General features: G+C 38.7%; 1 protein-coding gene across 1 annotated transcript in view; it reads left to right on the forward strand.

The window, feature by feature from the left end:
* The first annotated feature begins 1,247 nt into the window (after positions 1 to 1,247).
* PREX2 (phosphatidylinositol-3,4,5-trisphosphate dependent Rac exchange factor 2) overlaps positions 1,248 to 20,265 on the forward strand; it is a 161,527-nt gene continuing 142,509 nt past the window's right edge. The window contains exon 1 of the mRNA XM_057363910.1: positions 1,248 to 1,711. Within this exon, the coding sequence (XP_057219893.1) occupies positions 1,571 to 1,711 (141 nt within the window). The 5' untranslated portion in view covers positions 1,248 to 1,570. The remainder of the gene's footprint in view (positions 1,712 to 20,265) is intronic.

Raw genomic sequence — 20,265 nt, forward strand, 5'->3', positions numbered from 1 at the left:
GCCCATCAGTCCATTYGAACCAGATTTAGCAGGGTCATGAGGTACTTAAAAACATGAAGTTTTGATTTTCATGAAAATCAATGCTTGTTTTTGAAATGAACTAGCGCCATATCRAGGAAGGAGCTATGCTGAGGTCAGCAGGCAAGCTTCCAGGCTGATCTGCACATGCACAAAGGCTACATATGGCAGAATTGGTCCCAGAAACTGCTGCTCCTTGCCCAGGCTTTATGCACAGGASCTGTTTGTGTTGGGGAAGGGGAGGATGCAAGCAAGTAGGTCACATTCAAAGAAATYGGCTTTTTTTTCTTTTCTTTTTTTCCCTGCTCTTTGGKAAAATTCTTGCAGGAAGTGTATCCTCCTTTTCCCAAAAAATATCTGAGGCAGACAGCTAGATGATGTCTAGTTATCAGAACACAAATGTCTTTGCTTATTCTGTCCCACTAAAGGATTTCTCTCACTGCCTCAACTTGTTCTGCAGCTGTAGAAGAGTTTTACTCTCAGGTTTCCATTTTATTCTGTCCTTTTAGGATGTGCAGGTTTAGAAATAGAGTTGATTTGGAATATGTAAGTTTGAAGAGCTGGATTTTCTTTCCAATCACAAACTGAAGAGCTAGCCAGGGAAAACTTCAGCTTTCTTCAGTGGTCTTAAAATTCCCATGGTAGTGTCTTGACATATTTCAGTCTTCAAGAAATCAGTTCCTCTCATCTAAAGCAGCTGTATAATTTTTGCTAGCTGTTTGAAATACGTACAGAATTATTTTTTATCCTTTAAATGAATCATGCAAACCTGAACTTCCAAGGCAGTTAGGAAAACTGTGGAGAGTTGATAGCACTTTGTTTCAAYAAACAAACAAACCAGCCAACCTAAATTCCCCATCTTCAAAGAACTTTTCTGTACCTGCTCAGCACGTGCTTAGCTGTGTRGGTTTGTTTGGGAGAATATCATAGCTCGTATTTATAATGCACATTGTAATATGCATCTCGTGGGAAGGTGTGGAAGGGGAAGTTGAAATGGCTCTTTGCTGATGATAAAATCAAAACAAAAACAACTGCCGATTCCCCGGCCAGCTAGCTTGCTGGGACATTTTTATAATTCTTTTACTCTGTTGTTGGAGGACTCCAATTAGCCTCAAACTGGAGCTCGCAGCTTGTGTGTGAAACAGGCAGCTGCTGGCACGCAATCCTCCCTGAAGTTGTTTCCTTTCCTTTTTCCTGAGATTTCGCGAAGGGGGGGAAGGGGCTGGAGTCACATGGATACAAAGCTTTTGATTAATGTCCAAGTCTGTGCTGCTGCGGAGGCTTTCCAACCTCTCAGCTAGCAGGGCGAGCTGGGAACCAGTGACCGCTCGTTTCCTCCAGGCTGTGTCCCCTTCCTGACGGGAAAGCAGCGCGCTCTGGGGTGGCTCGTCGCCTCCGGAGCTGCGGGAGCGGGGGCTGTGGCTGGGGACCRGCCGGAGCCCGGCCCCGCTGTGTGACTTGGCGGGGTCTTTTGTTGTCCTTGTCCGCGGCGCAGCGCCGGGGCGCTCGGGGGAAGCGCCGGGCTGGGAGCACCGATCCTCCTCGCTGCACCATGACAGAAGAAAGCAAAGGGGAAGGCAAGGGGGAAAGCGGGAAGGACTTGGAGAAGCAGCTTCGCTTACGGGTGTGTGTCCTCAACGAGCTGCTCAAGACGGAGCGGGACTACGTGGGCACGCTGGAGTTCCTGGTGTCGGTGAGCGGGGCTGGGGCCGGGGCAGGCGGGGAGCGGCGGCACCGCGGGACTCCGGGCCGGGGAGGGTTTGACTCCGAGCTTTTTCTTCAAAGGGAGGGACACTAACAGGTTTTGAAATAGCCGAAGAGGGGTCTTGTCCCCCCATTCCCCGGCCGCGCTTTGGTGCTGGTGATMTCGCATCTCYGCACGCGGTAGCGGATGGGGKTGATGTGTTTGTGTTCCCCCAAACYCAACTGGTGTGGGGGCTGGTGCTCATTTCAGGGCGCCGCTGTTCCACTACTTGAGATTGTCCGGGAAACCCAGCGGTGCWGGGGGGAGGGGGGAGGACAGAGGGGGTGCTGGTGTGCAGCAGCTGCTTGGCATTAAAGCCACATGTGGCATTCACTCCTGTCTTGTGATGCAGGGTCAGCTGGGAAGGTAGTGTGTTCTGCTGAGCTGTGTGGTGGCAKTTTTATCTTCCTTCTACATTTGACTCTCACTGTTGAGAGGATTATTGGTGGTAGGTAATACCCGAGTCCGAAAGGCAGGAGTTCTCAGTCTCTCAAAAAGCCAAAGTGACAAATGATTGCAGAGCAGATGTGGGCAGTGTTTCATTTGTGCCTGATCTTGGTAGCATCACTTTAGGACTCTGATATGATAAATATGGCCAAATCAGCTGCTTCAGTTTGTAAAAGTTTTCACAGTAGCTCCATCATACTTTTCTCTCCCATTGAAGAGGGGAAATCCTTCCAACTGCAAACTTCCTGCTTTGCTGCCTTGAGAATTCTGGACTTTCTGCTTATTACCATGAAAGAGGAAATTCTTAAGTTGGCTGTGACAGGGAGAATAAAAGCACAGACATTGGAGTGAAATAAGATCTASAGAGTAGCTTATTTTCTCCATATGTTTATCCTCAGCAGAACCATGAAAAATGGTAAATGGTCCAATGTGTTTTCTTTTTTTTTTTTTTAATTTAGCATGTGTGTTTGAAAAAGTGGATGTGCAATTGTTTTGTTTGCTTCCATTTAATGATAGGCTTTACCTATCTAAAAATGGTATAAAAAAAATCTATCTTAAGGCAATGTTCTTTCATATTTTACCTTGAGCCAAAAATTTGGTGTATGCCAGAGTCTTGAATAATTTCAGCAAATTTTGATTTGCTGTAGCAGATGAATTTTGATTTCTGTAGTATTTGTTTATGCAGTAAGTGCTCAAATTCTCCCAAAGATCAGAAGCTGTATGTGTTTCAAGTTATATCCAGACATTAAATTCAGTCATACGTCTTTCTGCAGTTTGGATCAAGATGATCTAAATAAATCATATAGAGAAAGGGAGAAGGGTTGGCATTAAATACTTGGTATACATCAACTTTTCAGATTCATTAATGATTGTGGACAGGCTTCAAGTGACAGTTCAGAGATGTAAATCCTTCACAGAGAAATGTCACATGTTTTAACTATACCTCAGTTTTGTTTGAGGAAGCAACTTGTGAGCTTTCCTCTGGTATACCTGCTAGGACTGCTGTTGAGAGCAGYAGAGGTGGTGGCTTTATGAGAGTCAAGGAAATGGGGCCAGTATGGAGATTATCATTTTGATTGAACATAAGCCATCAAAACCATCATTGTGAGAGGGATTGATGTTCCAGTCAAAGTTAAGAGTTAGCTTTCCAGGTCATCTCATCATCATCAGTGGCGCTCATTGTGTTAGAAACCATGTTTCCTTTGTGACTGAGAAGCTGAGGGCAGTTATAGTCTCCCTAAGTGTTTGCTCAGAGTACCTGCAGTTTTCACTCTAGTTAATAGGACATAGGGTATTCACTTAGATAAACGAAAAAAATTCCTTTGCATGGAGAGAAGATGAAGAGGTTATAAGGAGGAAGTGACTTTGCTGGTGTGTGTTGACGTGGGAAATGCTTTGCTGGTTTCTCCACTCTGGAAACATATCTTATTATATGCTAGATTTATTTAGGTTCTTTTGTTTATGTTRGAATCAAAAAGTCTTGCTGAGAAAAGATTTCTGGTTGGTTATTTAAAGTATTTTTGTTTCTTTACTCATCTGATTCCTCATCCTCTACTTGTCATCACAGTGTGGTGAGAAGTAGCTTGGTTTGTATRTTCTGTCAAAAGTCTATAACACTGTAAGGTGCAAAGCAGAAGATTTGATATATTTGTTACTTTATTAAATAGAAGTAGCTGAGTAGTCATTCCCATGCGAGTTCATTCATCTTTTTGGCTTTATGCTGTGTAAATACAGTATATTGCTTTATATCTGCACTCATCACAAAACAAAKCTGAGTGGAAAGGTCTGGTTGTGTCAATATTATTCTTTTGTGTCTCCTGAATCTTGCAGTAATAAACTGTAGTAATGTAGCCTGGTGAGACTTCAGTGATACAGAGCAATAACAATTTTGGGCCAATTGCAGTGAGGTATGTAAACATGTGTGAGGTGAATAAACTGAAGTTGTCCAGTAGTTGCAGCAGTGTTGGARGGAGGAACCATGCACAGGAAATTATGAATAAATGCTTACACTTTTCCTTCAGACATTTCATTATAACATTCACAGTGTCATTGCAATACCAGTTTTTGTTCTTTCCAGCATTTCTTAGAAGATCAAGGGATGGAGAAATTTACTTAAGACACTAAAACGCCTTTTAGAATTGTATCTGTAGATCGAGGGGTTTTTTTTGTGGGTGTTTTTTTTTTATTTTTTATTTTTTTTTTAAATAAGCTACAATATTAAGTGTCTGTTATGAACAATTGATACTTTACTGGCTAAATTGGCAGTTGGGCTTTTTCTGTTTCTGGTTGTGTCTGATGGTGATCATACCATCTTCCTATGGCAAAATCTTTGTTTTCCAATGAAAGAGAAGCTGTACTTGCAAGGATAGAGAAAAGTATTTTTTTTCTTAGCAAAATGGACTTTCTGAARGGCACAAAGAGACAGTTGGTGAATATTTTCTCCATCTATCTAAAATAATTCCAKGTAATCTAACTGTGTAACTGAATAATTAATATTACTTTGAATACTTACGGTGAAGATGCTTTTAAAAAATTGTGACTTTAGACTTTATGAATATATACCTTATCTATTTTATTATTTATGGCAAATGGCCAAATGTGTATATTTACCATGATCTGTGTAAACATAATGAAAATTTCCTGTGTTGCCTGATAAACATGGTTAGCCTGGAGAAAAGGAGATGGAGGGAAAACTTTAATACTCTTTAAAAGTACCTGAAARGWAGTTGTGGTGAGGTTGGAGTCARTMTTTTCCTCASTAAMAATGACAGGACAAGAGGAAATGGTCCCAGGCTGTGCTAGGGTAGGTGTAGGCTGGATATTAGCAAAAAGTCATTCATTGAATGGGTTTTCAGCCTGCCCAGGGAAGTGTTGGAATCCATGTCCCTGGAGGTGTTCAAAAACCATRTAGAWGTGTCACCTGGGGCACAGTTTAGTGGTGAACATGGCAGCACTGGATTGCTGCTTGAACTMRATGATCTTGGAGGTCTTTTCCAACATTAACAATTCTATTCTATGACTGGCTAACTCAAGCAAAACTATATTAACTTTTCGAAGATTCTCATTGGTCCATGATTTTATGCTGGGGAATGTATGACTRTAATTAAAAGTTTTTAAAAAATAGTTGACTATTTTTGTAATTTGGTAAGTATTTTTATGCGAGGTTTCATTTACTGTGTAATGAGGGTACTCACTTGAGTCCTCAACACAGCAGTAGTAAAGAGACCAGTAAAACTGTGGGTAGAAGTTGATGAGAAATTAAAAAGCATTTAATAGTRAAGAGTTGCTAAAAAGTGGCTGATTAAATTTGTCACCTTATTACTTGGTATAAGGCTTAGTTCTTATGATTGTGATTTACACTGACTGGCTGGTAAAGGCAAACCAGGCCATAAAGAATTTTGGGATGCMTGTACATATATGTYTGTATGTATATATAYRCACATGTATATAAGTATATAAAATGTACATATACATTTTTTGGAAAGGAACTTTTTTTTGGAATAGAAATTGGAAATGTAATAGATCTGCTACGCTTGGTACTTCAGGGGATATCCATGGAAGTAGAGTTTATTTTTCTATGGCAGAGATTGTTTCTCTGGCGCAGTTTCGCGTTCTGACAAATTTGACGTTGATGGGAATAGAAGCAGATGTTGGCACTCCTGTAAGCCTTCCCCACGGCCTCAGCTGGGGTGGCTAGTTAGATCCTGAAGCAGCTGGGGGAAAAAAACAAAGCTAGTTTATTATGTAGACTATGGTATGGTTTACAGGGTCTCTCAGTGGAGATATATATATATATGTTTCTGCCAGTTAACGCTCAAGTATCAGTTTGATTTCATTACATCCGTCCTACTGTATTGTCTTCTGCTTTCTCTAAAGTGAGAAAATGGTTAGTTTTCTTTAAATGTGTGCCCTGTTAAGGGAAGCTGAATCTTTGCTTTTCAATGGGTATAAAGAGATATTGTTTATAAGGTTTATTGTAGAGCCTTTTCGGTGTCTGTATGACTCCTCAGGATCCGTATTCCTCTGCTGAACCTTCCCTGTCTCTTGGCACAATACATTTTTCTCTGATTAATTAGCTGGATAAGTGATTATAGTAAATGAAACTTCAGGTAACCTTTACAGTCCAATTCAGTGTTACTAACCCTGACTTGCAACAGAGGATTTGTGTCCTGGATGAAAACTCCTCAAATGGTTAGGCTAGATAATAAAGTTAGGTCTTGGGCTTTCCACAAAAACCAACAATTTATAAATTATCTTCTATGGCTGCAGTTTGATACAGAAACAAATGTGTCTCTGTTGGTTTTGTGTGCATGTGTATGTATCATGGTATGCCTTAAATTGGTAGGATCCCATAAGGATCTTGTAGCCCCACTCACTGAATATGTTATATCTCAATTACAGTGAYGATTAGTGACTTCATGGTGGTTTGCATAATTACATTTATATTTTATAAAAGGGATTTAAATGAATGGAAGGGAAGGGTTTTAGCTGGCTGGGTTTTTTGATAAGGTTATGTGATTTCCTTTCTCTTCAGGAAAAGAAAAACAGCATTCTATGGCTACTTCATCATAAGAAGTCAAAAGGAAGTGCAAACACAATTACCATAGAAAGTCAATATCTTTTCCATTCACTTCCAATTTCTGCTGTTTTTAACTTGCTTTAGTGTTAACRAAAAATGTGAGCATGGTATTCTATTTTTATTTGACTTTGCTTGTCTATATCAATAGCACCACCTGTGGTCCCCATCAGAGTAAGTGTAACTGCTTAAAAGCTGTTTATTTCTTTGTAACCCCTGTCCCCAACGTTGAACACTCTGCTATATGGAGTGGATTAGCAAGAAAGGTATTTTTTGTGTGTTTTCACTAGCTGAGCACARAGTTCATGCAATGTATGACAATGGCAAAAAGCAGAGTTTTTTTCCAAAGAATTTTCAAGTACGTATCTTATCTTGTTTGGAGTTGGAGTGYTTTATGCTTTACTACAGACAAATGTTTCATACTTTTCAATGCTTTTCCTCTTACTGCTCTCAGATGCACTTAGATATATTGAGAAAAATTCTTCTTTAGGAAGAAAGGTGGTTTGTTTATCTGTTCAGTGAAAAGTTTAGAATACTGAAAGGAAAAATCTTTGTTTAATAGCATTTAAGAAACTTTTCTCAAGACTTACTGTAGACTAAGACTTTAATGTGCTTAGAGGTGTTGTACAATTTCATGATTTATCTGTATTTATAAATAAKATGATATTTGCAATGTTCCAGTTATTCCTTTGCTCTGACTTATAGCTCAGTCCTAACTCTCCTGACACCCATATTTCACAAATTTGTAGTGTGAGCTGCTAATTTAGAAGAGACCACTTGGAGGGGACCATCAATCAAAATGTCCAGGTTGAAGTTATTTTATGCAGCCTAATGCTGTGGAAGAGTATGCTGTTTGCAGTGATTTTAAATATTTATGGAGACATATTTGTCAACCCCTTTCAGTAGTAATTTTTGTCGCYGTTTTATAAATGCCAGGCTTTAAAACTATGCATTCCAAGGTTGGTTTGTATTTATTTGGTAAGGTTAGCATGAAGAGCATTTTTTCAATTAGATGAAGTCGAAATCATTTTACCTCTATTATACCATGTGAGGAATTGAAAAATTCTTCACGTTGGTAACCAAAAGGAACTGTATTTTGGCCCAAATAAATCCAAACTGCTGTAGTTGACCTAAGATACTGGTGGGGACAATTTGCTAGTCTGTAGAAGGCTGTAACCATGTATCTCTATGTAAAATATATGGCCTGATTTGAAAAGGGATTGGATTACCCATGAATGAAATATAGGCTTGAGCAAGAGAATAAATTTTATKTAAGACCCTACCTTGTTATACAGGTTTCTTGGCTAACTTTGTCCACTTAAGTACTCAAGCATATTCCATTTCAGAAAATTTGTTTGACTGTTTTTGCTTTAGGACTCAACCACAAGCATATTGATTGGATTTTCTGTTTGGGGTTGAGCAGGATTATCACTGTCTTTAGTGAATATGTGGATTGGCGTGGGAGTGGCTACTCAGGAGGAATGCAAGAATGAAGAGAGCAAAGTGGAGTCACCATCCCTGRAGGTGTTCAAGAGGTGTCTGAATCTGGTGCTGGGTGATGTGTTTTAGTRTTTGAATCCTGTGCCTGGGATGGAACAACTCTGTTCACCTGTATGGGCTGGGGGCTGCAAAGCAGCTTTGCAGAGGTGGCTCTGGGAGTAATTCTGGACAAGAACTGGAATGGGAGTCAGCATTGCACCCTTGCAGTRGAGAAAATCATCATCCTGAGGGTCTTCTGGCAGTGGTGTTGCCAGGAGGTCAAGGGAGGTSATTCTTTACCCTCTACATCTGTGAGAYTTCTAAGAGCCACATTGTTGKCTCCCTAWTTGAAGWAATAATTTTACCTGYTGATGCAAGTCTGGTGGAGGGACCRACCAGCAAGGTGAGGAGGGGCTGAGCATATTGCTGCAAAGAGGCTGAGAGAGCAAGGTTTCTTTGGCCCTAAGAGAAGGCTCAGTGGAATTTTTATTATTATCTACAATTCCTGGATGGATGGATGTGGGCAAGGTGCAGCCACATTCCTCTCAGAAGTGCACAGTGGAAGAAGGAGACGCCAAGGAAAATGGAAATTCCAACTCAATGTGAAGTTAAAAAACATTGCTTATGATAAAGCTGGTCAGAAACTGGAATAAGTTGCCCAGAGGCTGTATTTTGTTTTGTTTGAAGATCATCTGGTCAGGGCTGGACTACCTGTTCTAGATGACACTGCTTTGTTCAAACAYTTGGGCCAGATGCCCTCTGGAGTTTCCTTCCAACCCCCATGACTCATCAATTTGCAGTTTATTGCTATGATAAAAAGGAAAAAAGGCAGAATGTTTGGAAGTTTCAGCCAGTTTCAGGGGARCAGATTTTTCAGGGTTACATCTCTCCTTTGTTCCCTTTATACTCTGAAATTGCAGTGCAAATGACCAGGCCATAGAGTTAGCAAACAATTATTCAGAATTCAAGAGGAAACTCAGGTACACAGTTTTGGGGTTTTCAAATTTCAACTGTATTATATTTGCTCAGAAAATAGATTATCTGTCACTTTTATACTATTTTCTATTCAGAGGTCTCTCYGTGCATTGCTTTCATTAATAAATCAAACCTGCGTGGTTATACAAATGGAAAACTTAGAGACAGATCTTGACTTTTGGATCCCAGTGGAAGTTTGTGGAAGAACCAGAAATATAATCTGATGTCTTGATTCCCAGTTCAGTACTCTGACAGCAAAGCAGCCCTTTCTCTTCATWTATTATTGATGCTAACAGAATGGTTGTCTACTTAAAATGTCTGAGAAGCTGCAAGGATAACTGTTTAAAGCCAGCTTCATTTTGTGCAAGCTTGATTGCTCCTGTGATTCTCATGGGCTGCTCACAGTTGAATTTATCCTGTTGTAGAGACAACTCTGAGAAATTAGGGGTTGACACTTCCTTTAGGTCCCATGAGACCTCCAGATTGTCCTTTGTGCTTTTGGCAGTCTGGATCAAGTCATCTGGCATCCCTGATGAGCTTTCAATTTCAAGGCTGAAGAACATGAAGGGAATATGTAGGAGAAAGAGAATTGAAGAGAGTACTGGAAAAAAACAGTAATACATTGTAGTAAGATGGCTTTCTTTGTTTCAGTGTCATTTATGTGGTGCAGGCCCCTTGACAAATTGATAATATCTTGCTGAATGGAACAGAATAACTAGTCTAATCCTTGACCTTCCTAGGGAAGTTTTATGGTTTGAATTCTTGGTTCAAAATGAATTTTTTTCTGCAAGTGCTGATACTTGCGCCTGAAGTTCTAGTACATTATATGCATTGGTATCTTTACTTTCTAAATACATTTTTGCCTATTATAATAATTAGAGCAAGTGACCAGTATCAATTGAAATGGTGGTGAATTTACATTTTTAAAGTGTTTTAAAATTTACATTTTAAAATTTACATTTTAAAATTTACATTTTTAAAGTGTTTGACATGTAAAATATATTGTTGTTTTTCCAAGGCTATTTAAAAGGAATCTAATTCCTAGAGTGAGAGATGAATGTGTTGATTTAACAATCGCAGTCTTTTTATGCCTAAATCAAATATATTGTGACAGAGTGATGTCTGGGATGCTATGAATTTGTGCTACAAGGCTGGAAAACCACCTCATTTTATTGCTTAATATGTGCTAAGTTTCCTTATCCAAGGAATTTAAGCATCTGGTGTATCTGGATTCCTAGAAGATCTAGCATGTGACAGGATGCTTTGAAATGACATCCTCTGAGATTCTGTAGTTGAGAGTGGTCTTTGCCCTCTGATTGCAGAGACATTTGAGACTTAAAAAGACAYGGCAGCAGCTGAAGCTCTGCGGTGTGTAAGCACCACTTTCATTAAAAAGATACCACAGCCTGACAAGGTAGAGGGAAGAAAAAGTGGCACGCACCTGTAAAATTAACGTTTTGTCACTTGTAAAATGTCTGTGGCTGAATTGTTTGTATTTATCCATTTATTGCCTGGGAGGGAGAGCTATTTTGCAGAAGCCATAGGAAGCAGGAAGACAATAAATAAGTCCTGATTCATAAAATGCCTTTGTAAAAATGGCYACCCTGAATTTATAATGAGAGCTGCTTCCTTCCTTTCAGTGTCTGCTGGTTTTTGTTCATGAAATGTATTATAAAATGCCACTTTAAAATGACCTTGCAGGATRTGCTAAAGACCTAAAATGAGAGGTCTGTGACAAGTTTAAGAAAAGGTTTCTCCTGGTGTCCTGATTCTGGCCAAGACAGGGTTAATTTTTGCAATAGACAAGAGGGGGTGTGGCTAKGATTTGGCGATTAATCTGTACCATCTCACATCATTGGTGGGGGGAAGGGGAGTCTCTTCTGGGGAGMAAGGGCTCCCTTCTGGTCAGGGTACCATAGTGGAGGCAGTGGTTGGGTATTGTTTCCATCTGAATTGTTCACCTCTTTCTTGTGCCCTCTGCCATTAGTAATGCTGCTGTTACTGTTTTCTTATCTCATTGCTGTTTCCAGTAAATTAATTCTTATCTCAACCTGTAATCTTTACCTTTTGTGCCTCAAATTTTCCTCTGGGGAGGAGGGAGCAGGGGGTAAGTGAGCAAACGTGTGGTTTCAGTGGGAGCACTAAATCGGGAAATATAATTCCTAAACTAAGACACTCAGTAATATTTTTTATAATGGTAGATAGCATTACTTAGGGAGGTGATACTTCACAACTGGGGGTTGTCTCCCCTGAAGATTGTAGGTGTTGTACTTGGTTACAAACTAAGTGATTTTTGAGTTTGATTACTTTGTTTTTATATTTGTGTATTTTTGTTTTCCTTTTTATCTTCTGAATCTGTATCCCACAAAATAATCCCTTTTGCTCATTTTAAATGTCCTGTCTAAAATTTTGTGAAGTACTTGCATCACTATTTTTCTTGCTGGAAGTTCAAGTCTAATTATTCCTTTTATGGAGCCCTTTTGTTACTTCGACCATCTTACAAACTCCTTTGTGATGASTTCTTCTGGTGTCAATATCATTGATCTTAAATCTGGTTTTGTTCTTATTCTTTTGCCAGAGGGCAAAAATTAATATCCCAAATGTTTATAACAGATGTTTGAGGTACTGAATTATGACTTTTCTTGTTAGAATTCTGTTCATCCTCCTTCTGCAATGTGTAGTTAGCACCTTACTTATGCCCTTTTTTCTTCTCTTTACTTTCTTTTGAATATCAAAAGTGTTATTTTTAGAGTTTGGGCAAGATGCTTGAAGTATGACTTGTGGCTGCCATTCACTTCTTCTCACCRTTCTGTTTTCCTGTGTGAGTGGGGAAAAGATGTAAAGAGAGGTSTCAGTGAAGGATTAAGAAGCCAACACCAGGAATAAATACAGTGAGACCAATGAGATTTTATTTCTGTGCTTGGGAAATAGGAAGGAGAAAATATTAATGAAAAATACCGTAGCATGGTGGAAAAGGAAGAAGGAAGGGTTTCTAGTTTTAAAAATGAAAACTTGCACAAAAATCCGCTTTGACACAGGGCAAGTACGTGATGAGATCTCSTACTGTAGTGTCTGTTAATAGGAGAGGCATCACTGGCTTTTGCAGTGTTAAATGAGATGCTGCTCATGGTCTCAGAAGTTAACTGTGTTACTGGATGTTTGCTGTGAGTGTGGAGCAGTGGGGTACAAGTGCAGTATTTCTTAGACATCTTCAAATACAGCCTGAGGTGGAAAAATACCATTATCTTTGAATTTGGTTATTGTGTGCTAGTTTTCTTTTGTTTTATGATAAAATATGTAATGTCAATATTTTTCAAGAGGTAATTGAAATTTTTTTTTTGTTGGAGAGAGCAGCAGCATGTGAGCTGTCTTTGGTTAACTTTTTTTACCAGTAGGAGACCTCCAGGTTTTCAGAATAGTGTGACTAATTGAATGTTTTGAAAGTGGTAAATTGTAGATTGCTTCATAATGTTGGAAATACTTACGGCAGACCTGAGATTCTGTGAGATAGTGTTACAGAGGAGACAAATATTAATTAGGAGGATTGTTTTCTCTAGAATCTGTTTCTCTAGTAGAATCTGTTGATTTCTCTAAGGGGAGTGGTTCCTTTTCAGTTATGATGTTGGTTCTGTAATTCAATTACACAGAACAGCACATAAATATCACTAATAATAATTAATGAATGGAAATCACAAAATTAATTGATGCAGTTACCACRTTTATATATCTTGTTACATATCTGGAGGGATTCTTTATGTGGGTGGGAGCAGAAGAGTGAAGAGTTGATGGCAGTAACTTTTTGTTTACTTAAAGGTTCATTTATCTCTTTGACACTGCATGAGATCCTGTTTATTAAGAATAATGCCTGGAAGTTGGCAGTTATATTYTGTATGAGTGTGTTAATTTCTTCCCATATGCTATGAGGTTGTCTTCATAGGAAATAAAGGGACTTTTTCCCATGTTTAGTTGCACTGAACTGTTACAATGGTCAGACCGGACAGAAACAATGGGAAGGAAAGTTTCCTGTTTTCTGTAAATATTGAAGAGGTCTTTGGCCCTTACTGAGGAGTATCTTCAGTCCAAGTGTGAGTGCACAGCAAACTGATTTTTATTACTGTGTGAATATGCTGTGATCTTTCTTGAAAATCAGTGCTTCACTTTTTTCAATGTTTTACAGGCAATTTACTCTCTGTTCTCCCTGTCTCAATCACATGTCAGTATTTGCACTTAGAAATAGTAAATGACAGCAGGGAAAGCTTGAAGTGGCCTCTTTATAAACAGTCAGATATATTAGGTTTAGAATACTTTTGGATAGGTGATGAAATAAAGTTTGGGCCTGACTGATATCTTCAGAAGGAAACAGGAGAATACAAATATAGTAGACTTGAAAACTTTTCATTATAGTAAGGATCTGAACTGCAAAAATGAATCATGCTTTGTTTTTAGTTTACTGTGCCAGGACAAAATTGGGGAAGGCTGGTAAATCAGCATCTTGGCAAATACAGTGATGAATTTTTCATGTGAAGCTGAGGAAAAATTACACTGATACTACTACAGTATAAGCTGTGGTTTTCCATAGTTGAGCAAAGACAAAGCATTTGAATGGCCCCCCCTAAAGACACTGTGAAAATATTTTCAGTCAATATTCAGCCTACATGTTGCAAAGAGATTGCTTGTGTTTAAATTTCACATATATGTAGTAATGAACATTCCCATGAGTTGTGGGAGTTGTGGGACCTTCAGCCATGATTAAAGATTATTTTAATTGGAATACATGAAGATAAAAGTCTAACAGGAGCTGTATGACTGGTACAATTACTTCATGATTTGATTCAGTAGACCAAGAGAAGAAACCTCTTCCAAGTTAAAAAGATTTTTTTTTTTTATAACTATAAAATTGTATTTTATAGTTACAGTAATTCATCATCTGTTACACTATCAATTTCTAAGTAATTATGTTGACTAGTTACAACTCAATCTYATCAAGTTCTTAACTTGGATTTTGTAATGCACATTTCAACACATTTTCACTTTACAATCCAGTAAAACTTAGGTTTTCCGAATTAATTTGCAGGGTACTTCTTTGCTGCAAAGTCTTTCTGATAATGGGATTCTTTCACATGCTTTCTTGGGTCTGAGTCAAAATTTTCAGGTGAATTGGTGAAAGGGAATTATCTTTTATTTTCCAAAGCTTTTCTTGTTTCACTGTCAAACTTACTTGGTATACAAATGCACTTTAAAATGGTTATCAATGCAGTATTACATAAAATACTGTGTTGTCCTGACATTTAAACTAATTTTATGTAGATTACTATGTGGTATGTGTGAGCAAGCGATGCTGGCAATTGCTGTATCATGAAAAATGCAGGACCAAATGAAGTTTATTTGTGCATCCTGGGAGAAATGTGTGCTGGAAATACACKGGATTAATTAGTTTTCAGCTTTATTGCAGGAGCATTCAGCACAAAACAATTTTTGCACTTGTAGCTTTTGCTAATATAAAAGYGTGGTGTTTGGATCAAATGATATTACAATAGGAAAAAAATATTAAAATATGACCACCATGATGACCATTATGYATTTGCATATTGCCCATATTTTTAATGAAAAATTCCCCATATTTACTTGCCAAGTGCAGTTTGGCTTTTGACTGCAAGAACTGTTAGATGTAAACCAGGATTTTGGCAAAATGTTATTTTGTGTCTAAAATGTTTATTCTTTGTGTGCTGTTGTCTTTCTTAATGTACCATGGCAGTAAAAGCTGTAATGGCTATTCCATTCCTTTTCCTGTTGTTTTCCAGCCACCAAACAGCTCTGGGATAATACAATGCTCTGACTTTCCTATTTATTTCTAAAACTTTTAATTTCACTGAGTAAATGTTTTTCATATTCTGACTAGTGGTAATGAACAAAGGATTTACTACAGTTATGCCACAGATGTCCAAAAGGAATTTATCAGTATATTACAGCAATTCTAGTTAGTGACCCTSAATTGTTCCATTGGTAGATAATCAGACTTGAGATAGGTGCAGCATTCCTTGTCAATGGGGCAGCTGTAGCTTTTCTGTGCATTGCATAGGGGTAGCAAATATTTGCATATTGAACACTCCTGTTGTGGTCTGAAGTCTTGCACAGTGAAAGGTTTCAGGGTTTTTTTTTTTTTCTGGTAAACGAAAAATGTACATGAACTGCAGATTTGCCACGTACCACCAAATCCCACTTCTAAGGTTTTGAGAGAAAATGAAGCATCTTAAAATAAYATTTTTGTCCTTTAAAAAGCCTCTGTTACTACAGTAAACTCCAGTATTGTTGAGAACTATTGTTTTAATGAATTTTTGGAGTTAAAGTGACTACCACAGGTGCTTTTAAATACCAACTTTTATAAAGGCTTGTCACATAATTTTATAAATTAATTTCTAACTTCAGTAGGTTGTCATATACAGATATATCTAGCCCTCTGTTCCTGGTGTGTCTGTAATTGTGRTTTACAGGCATACCCAAAATATGGGTTTTTAAAGCCATGATGCGTCATGACCAGAGATRAGACATGAATATGGTTAACATAAATTACGAGGTAGCCTGATTCTGTGCCCAGGCTTAGACCAAGACCTGAGGAACCAGGCTGCTGGTTAAATTGCAGATTCTCCTCAGATCTCCAGTGCTTCTGGTGCAGAGTGAAGACCGTTCAGCTGCCAACACTCTGCTACTCCCCCTACTCATGTGGGGACAGGACTCAGGCAAGGCACTGCATCTCAACCTCTGCATGTACTTTGACTTGATAATTTATTTTTTTTTTTACTGCTCTTTTATTGACTGCTATCCAGGGCTTTGCCACCTGGCCTTGAGCAATTAAATACTGCTGCTCCTGCCAAACAGAGGCTTTGATTTTTTAAGTTAAAAAGCTTTTTCCCTTAATGAGAGAGAATGTCTTCAGTGATAAGTACTTTGATRTCTGAAGAATGAAAATACATTTGGATTGTTCCTAATTTTCTGTAAGCAAACTTTCACACAATAGACCTCTGAATTTGTATGCTCATGCTTATGCATGTCCACTTAACTGGAAATTCTGGGAAAACAAACTTTTCTTAGATATTCGGTTGGAAATGGGCAACTGATGCAATTCTAATACCAATTTTATTTCCAGGTTTGTTTTAGAGGCAAGTCAAGGTGTGCTAAATATGAATAATAAAATAATTAAGGCAGTGCAATATGTATGTAAGCATATGTGGGTGGAGGTCTGTCCTGACCTGAGACATTTACTAGAGATGCCTATTTTAGGAGTTTTTATCTCGGTAGTTAATGGGTGAGGACAATTTTTCTCAAGGACAAATTGAGAGCACCTTGGGTGCTTTCTGCCTCCTTTTTCCATCAGTTACTGAATGAAGTTAAATATCCTTCCTAAAAGCCAACCAATAGATTTTTGCTTTGTTGGTTTGTTTTTCTTTAATTTCTTTCTAGAATGGCTTAGATGATTTTTAAGATTCCTTCCAATCCATCTCCAACCCCCCTGCCATGGRCAGGAGATCTTCCACAGGATCAGGCTGCTCAAATCCCCACCCAGCCTGCCTTCAGCACTTTCTCGTGTGGGTAATCCACAGCCTCTCTGAGAAGCCTGTTCCAGGGCCAAATTCATTTGATCTTCTCAAACCCAGTCCTTTCCTACAGAAATTAGTTCTTCACTCTCCCAGTTCCTGCTTCCATCTTGTGCAAATTGAGTAATGGGGCTGGGATACTTGTTGGTGAAGACAGAGGCAAAAATGACATTGAGTTCTTCAGCTTTTTCAATGTCCTGGTAACCAGGTTGCAGTATCCTTCCGGAGTGGACCCACATTTTCCCTATCTTCTGGTGCTRATGTACCTAAGGAAGTTSAKTTTKCTACCYTTGATGTCCTTGGCCAGATTTACTTCTACCACTTATTTAGCTTTCCTAATCTTCTCCCACGTTGTTTAGAGAATTTGTCTGTATTATGCTTGGGCTACCTTTCCCTGCTTCTACCCTCTTTAAGCTACCTGTTGGTGTTTAAATTTGGCCAGGGCCTCCTTGTTCATCCATGCAGACCTCCTGGCATTCTGATTTCCTGTTAAATCTAATGGAAATGTTGGCTTCTGAAGGATCTATAAATTTTCAGTTTTCCTTTAGAAACTGTTCCTTATGCTGTAAAGGATTCTTTTATTCATATCAATTTTTTTTTTTACTTTCAGTTTTTTCTGCCTGTCTCTAGTATGGCTGAAAGAAGACAGCTTTTCTCACCTCTCTTTGGTAACCAAAAAATGAATTTATTAAGTGACAATGGATAAAATGCCTGTTTCCAGAAGCGTACTTRATGTCTGTGTTTGTAAAGGCTTTTACTGAAGCTACTGTACATACTTGTAGCCCAGAAAAGCAAAAAGAAGTTAACATTATCCTGGAACTCTCGTGTCATAATGGAAGTGCTTTGTCTTGGATTAAATAAATATTTACTTGGAAMGTCCAAATTTACATTAGCTAAGAAGACTCTTAATGTGTATTGTAGATGGTGTATTCTGATAATAGAGCTGGATAACACGTAATAGGTAAGTGTTCTCAAAATGCCAGAGTTATTTGCCTGTTGTTTATGGTGCATTCAGGCTTCCATTATTTGGAGCAACTGGAACTCAAGCCATTTAGTTCCTGTCAGAGGTGCCACTTGCAGTGGGGTTGGGACAACTGGCATCTGGTGTCATTGTTGAATGGAAGATGAGAGGGAGCAGAGACAGAGACCGAGGAATGTTACAGAAACTGCTAGCCCTGCCAATAACAAACTGCAAAATAAGAGACTTGAGTGTCTGGAATTTTATTTTCTTGGCTCAAGCAWTTTAATAATTATGGGTAATAAAATTCAGATGTGTACCTATGGATGCTGGAGGCTCTCTATGGGTCTCCTGGGTTTTTGTTAGAGAAATAGCAATGAAGGTTAATTTGTTTGTCTTAGTGACATGTCTGAACCTCTGGCTAGTTCTTTCTGAGATAAAATGGCCTGCCCTAGTACAAGATGCTCCACCATCCTGTTAACCTGATCACAGGTATGAGAGAGTAGACATCAGTGCTGGTGGGGGCAAAGAGGACCTTTGGGGACCTGGAGGTGATAATTGCTTTTTTAAACAGATAAAGGACAGGGCTGGTTAATTTTTAGGTATTGCAGGGAAAACACAGCCATGTGATAAGAGAAAACACAGTGCTTCAGGTGTTAGCAATATTTTAAATACAAATTGCATATGCTCTGTGTTAGTGAGGGGTGCCTACATAGTTCGTTATTGATTTTAATTTATAAACCTCCCCCTCATTTGATCTCATGCTGTAGTATTTCAAGATTTGAACAGAAAAAGTGATTTTTAAKTTCTACATTTTAATAATTTTATAATAGATGGAAACTATGATAATGATGATTTTGTGCAGTGTACTGAGTGGTAACATTGTTCTGCATGTGGTTGAGCACTTAGCACAAATGAAATGCTTATCTTTACTGTTTTATAGCCAAGTCAGTAAAGCACAGTACATTTGATTTCAATAAACAGATAAGATGCACAAATAGTTTTCTGTGTGTTTGGTCAGGAAGCAGACACCTTCATATTTAGTAGAGTTTTATTAAACATGAGGGAGAGGCRAAGTGGAGGATGTGGTGGGGTTGTTTTCCTAATGTCAGAGAATAGGCTTTTACTCTTGTGTGAATCCAGTCAGCTCAACCAAGTGAAAAGCTCAGAAGTGCTCGTTGGAGGCTAATTAGAAGCCACCACCATCACTTCCCACTGAATCTGTTTGCACTCAGTGTTCTTGGCACCCTGCACACCRCTGCACTGATTTCACTCTTCGTCTGCCACCTTTCTACAGCCCCTGAGCCTGTTCCAGTCCACAGCCACTGGCTTGAGCAGGATTTTCCAAGCAGTTGCATCTCTGATAGCCTGCACCCTTTCAGTACCAAACCTTATGGTTGGATTGGGAAAGAATTTAACTCTTTTCCCACAGATGAATATGTTCTTAAATGCAGGATCAGGGAAAAAGGGCATAATAGYGTAAATCAACAGAATTATGAACTGTGAGTGGATAATAGCAGTGGAAATGGCAAGCAAGCAAGGACAAGCAACAAAAGCCAATAAATTGTAAGCAGAAATCAATGCATAAAAACATTTGAGTGCACTCTGCATAAAAAGCTTGAAATTCTGGGTTTCTAGATCTTCCTGTTTGCTCCTGGCTGTATTGAAATAGTCATGAAACACTAGGAAAGTTAAATTCCTTGCTCTGGTWAACTTTAAGGTTTACTTAATCTATTACTAATACCAACTGGTCTTGTGAAGCAGTAGAGGCTTCTGCTCTGAATGTAAAGGCTAATGACTTATGCAGAGGTGAGTATCAATTTACGTGTCAGAATGGATGTTTTTTAGCTTAAACACAATTACTGGAATTGTACCTCACTGCTCATGTTGAATGAGTTGGACAGAGAAGGGCAATACTCATCTTTGTTGCAGTGCCTGGGTCTGGTGTCTGTTTGACTTCTAACTCTGTTACTCCTCTTGGGTGATTTCAGTGTCATCATACAGTTTTTTGTCACTGTGGAGTATCTACTCAGTGTTGTAGAGAAAGACATAATTTATGCAACAGTGCTATGAGATTAGGGACAGCATGGCCAGTCCCTGTTCTTTCAGTTAATCACTATAGTAATCCTTACTCTGCTTCCTCCTGTAGTTTTCTCTTTGCTTGACCAACCCTTTTTTTTTTTTTTTTTTAATTTATTTTATTTTATTTTATTTTTTTTTGCAACAGCCAGGGAATGTGTTTTATTGAGCATCTGTCATGTGACCTGGAATGGGAGTGATCACACTAGATATCCATTGCTTTTCTAGTGTATCTTTTCTCTCAGCTTTTGGCAAACCACATTTCATCTGTGGTTTTGCTGTCTCAATGCATCTTTGAGTATGGGGCAAAGAGATGCCATGTGCTTTGGGTGGAGGGAGATGGTGAGGGAAGTTGCTTTTGGAATCCTGTTCCATGCTTAGGAAAGGTTCCTTGTAT

Source organism: Malurus melanocephalus, unplaced genomic scaffold (genome assembly GCF_030028575.1).
Source record: "Malurus melanocephalus ecotype Western Australia unplaced genomic scaffold, MMel_1.1 scaffold_32, whole genome shotgun sequence".
Lineage (NCBI taxonomy): Eukaryota > Metazoa > Chordata > Aves > Passeriformes > Maluridae > Malurus > Malurus melanocephalus.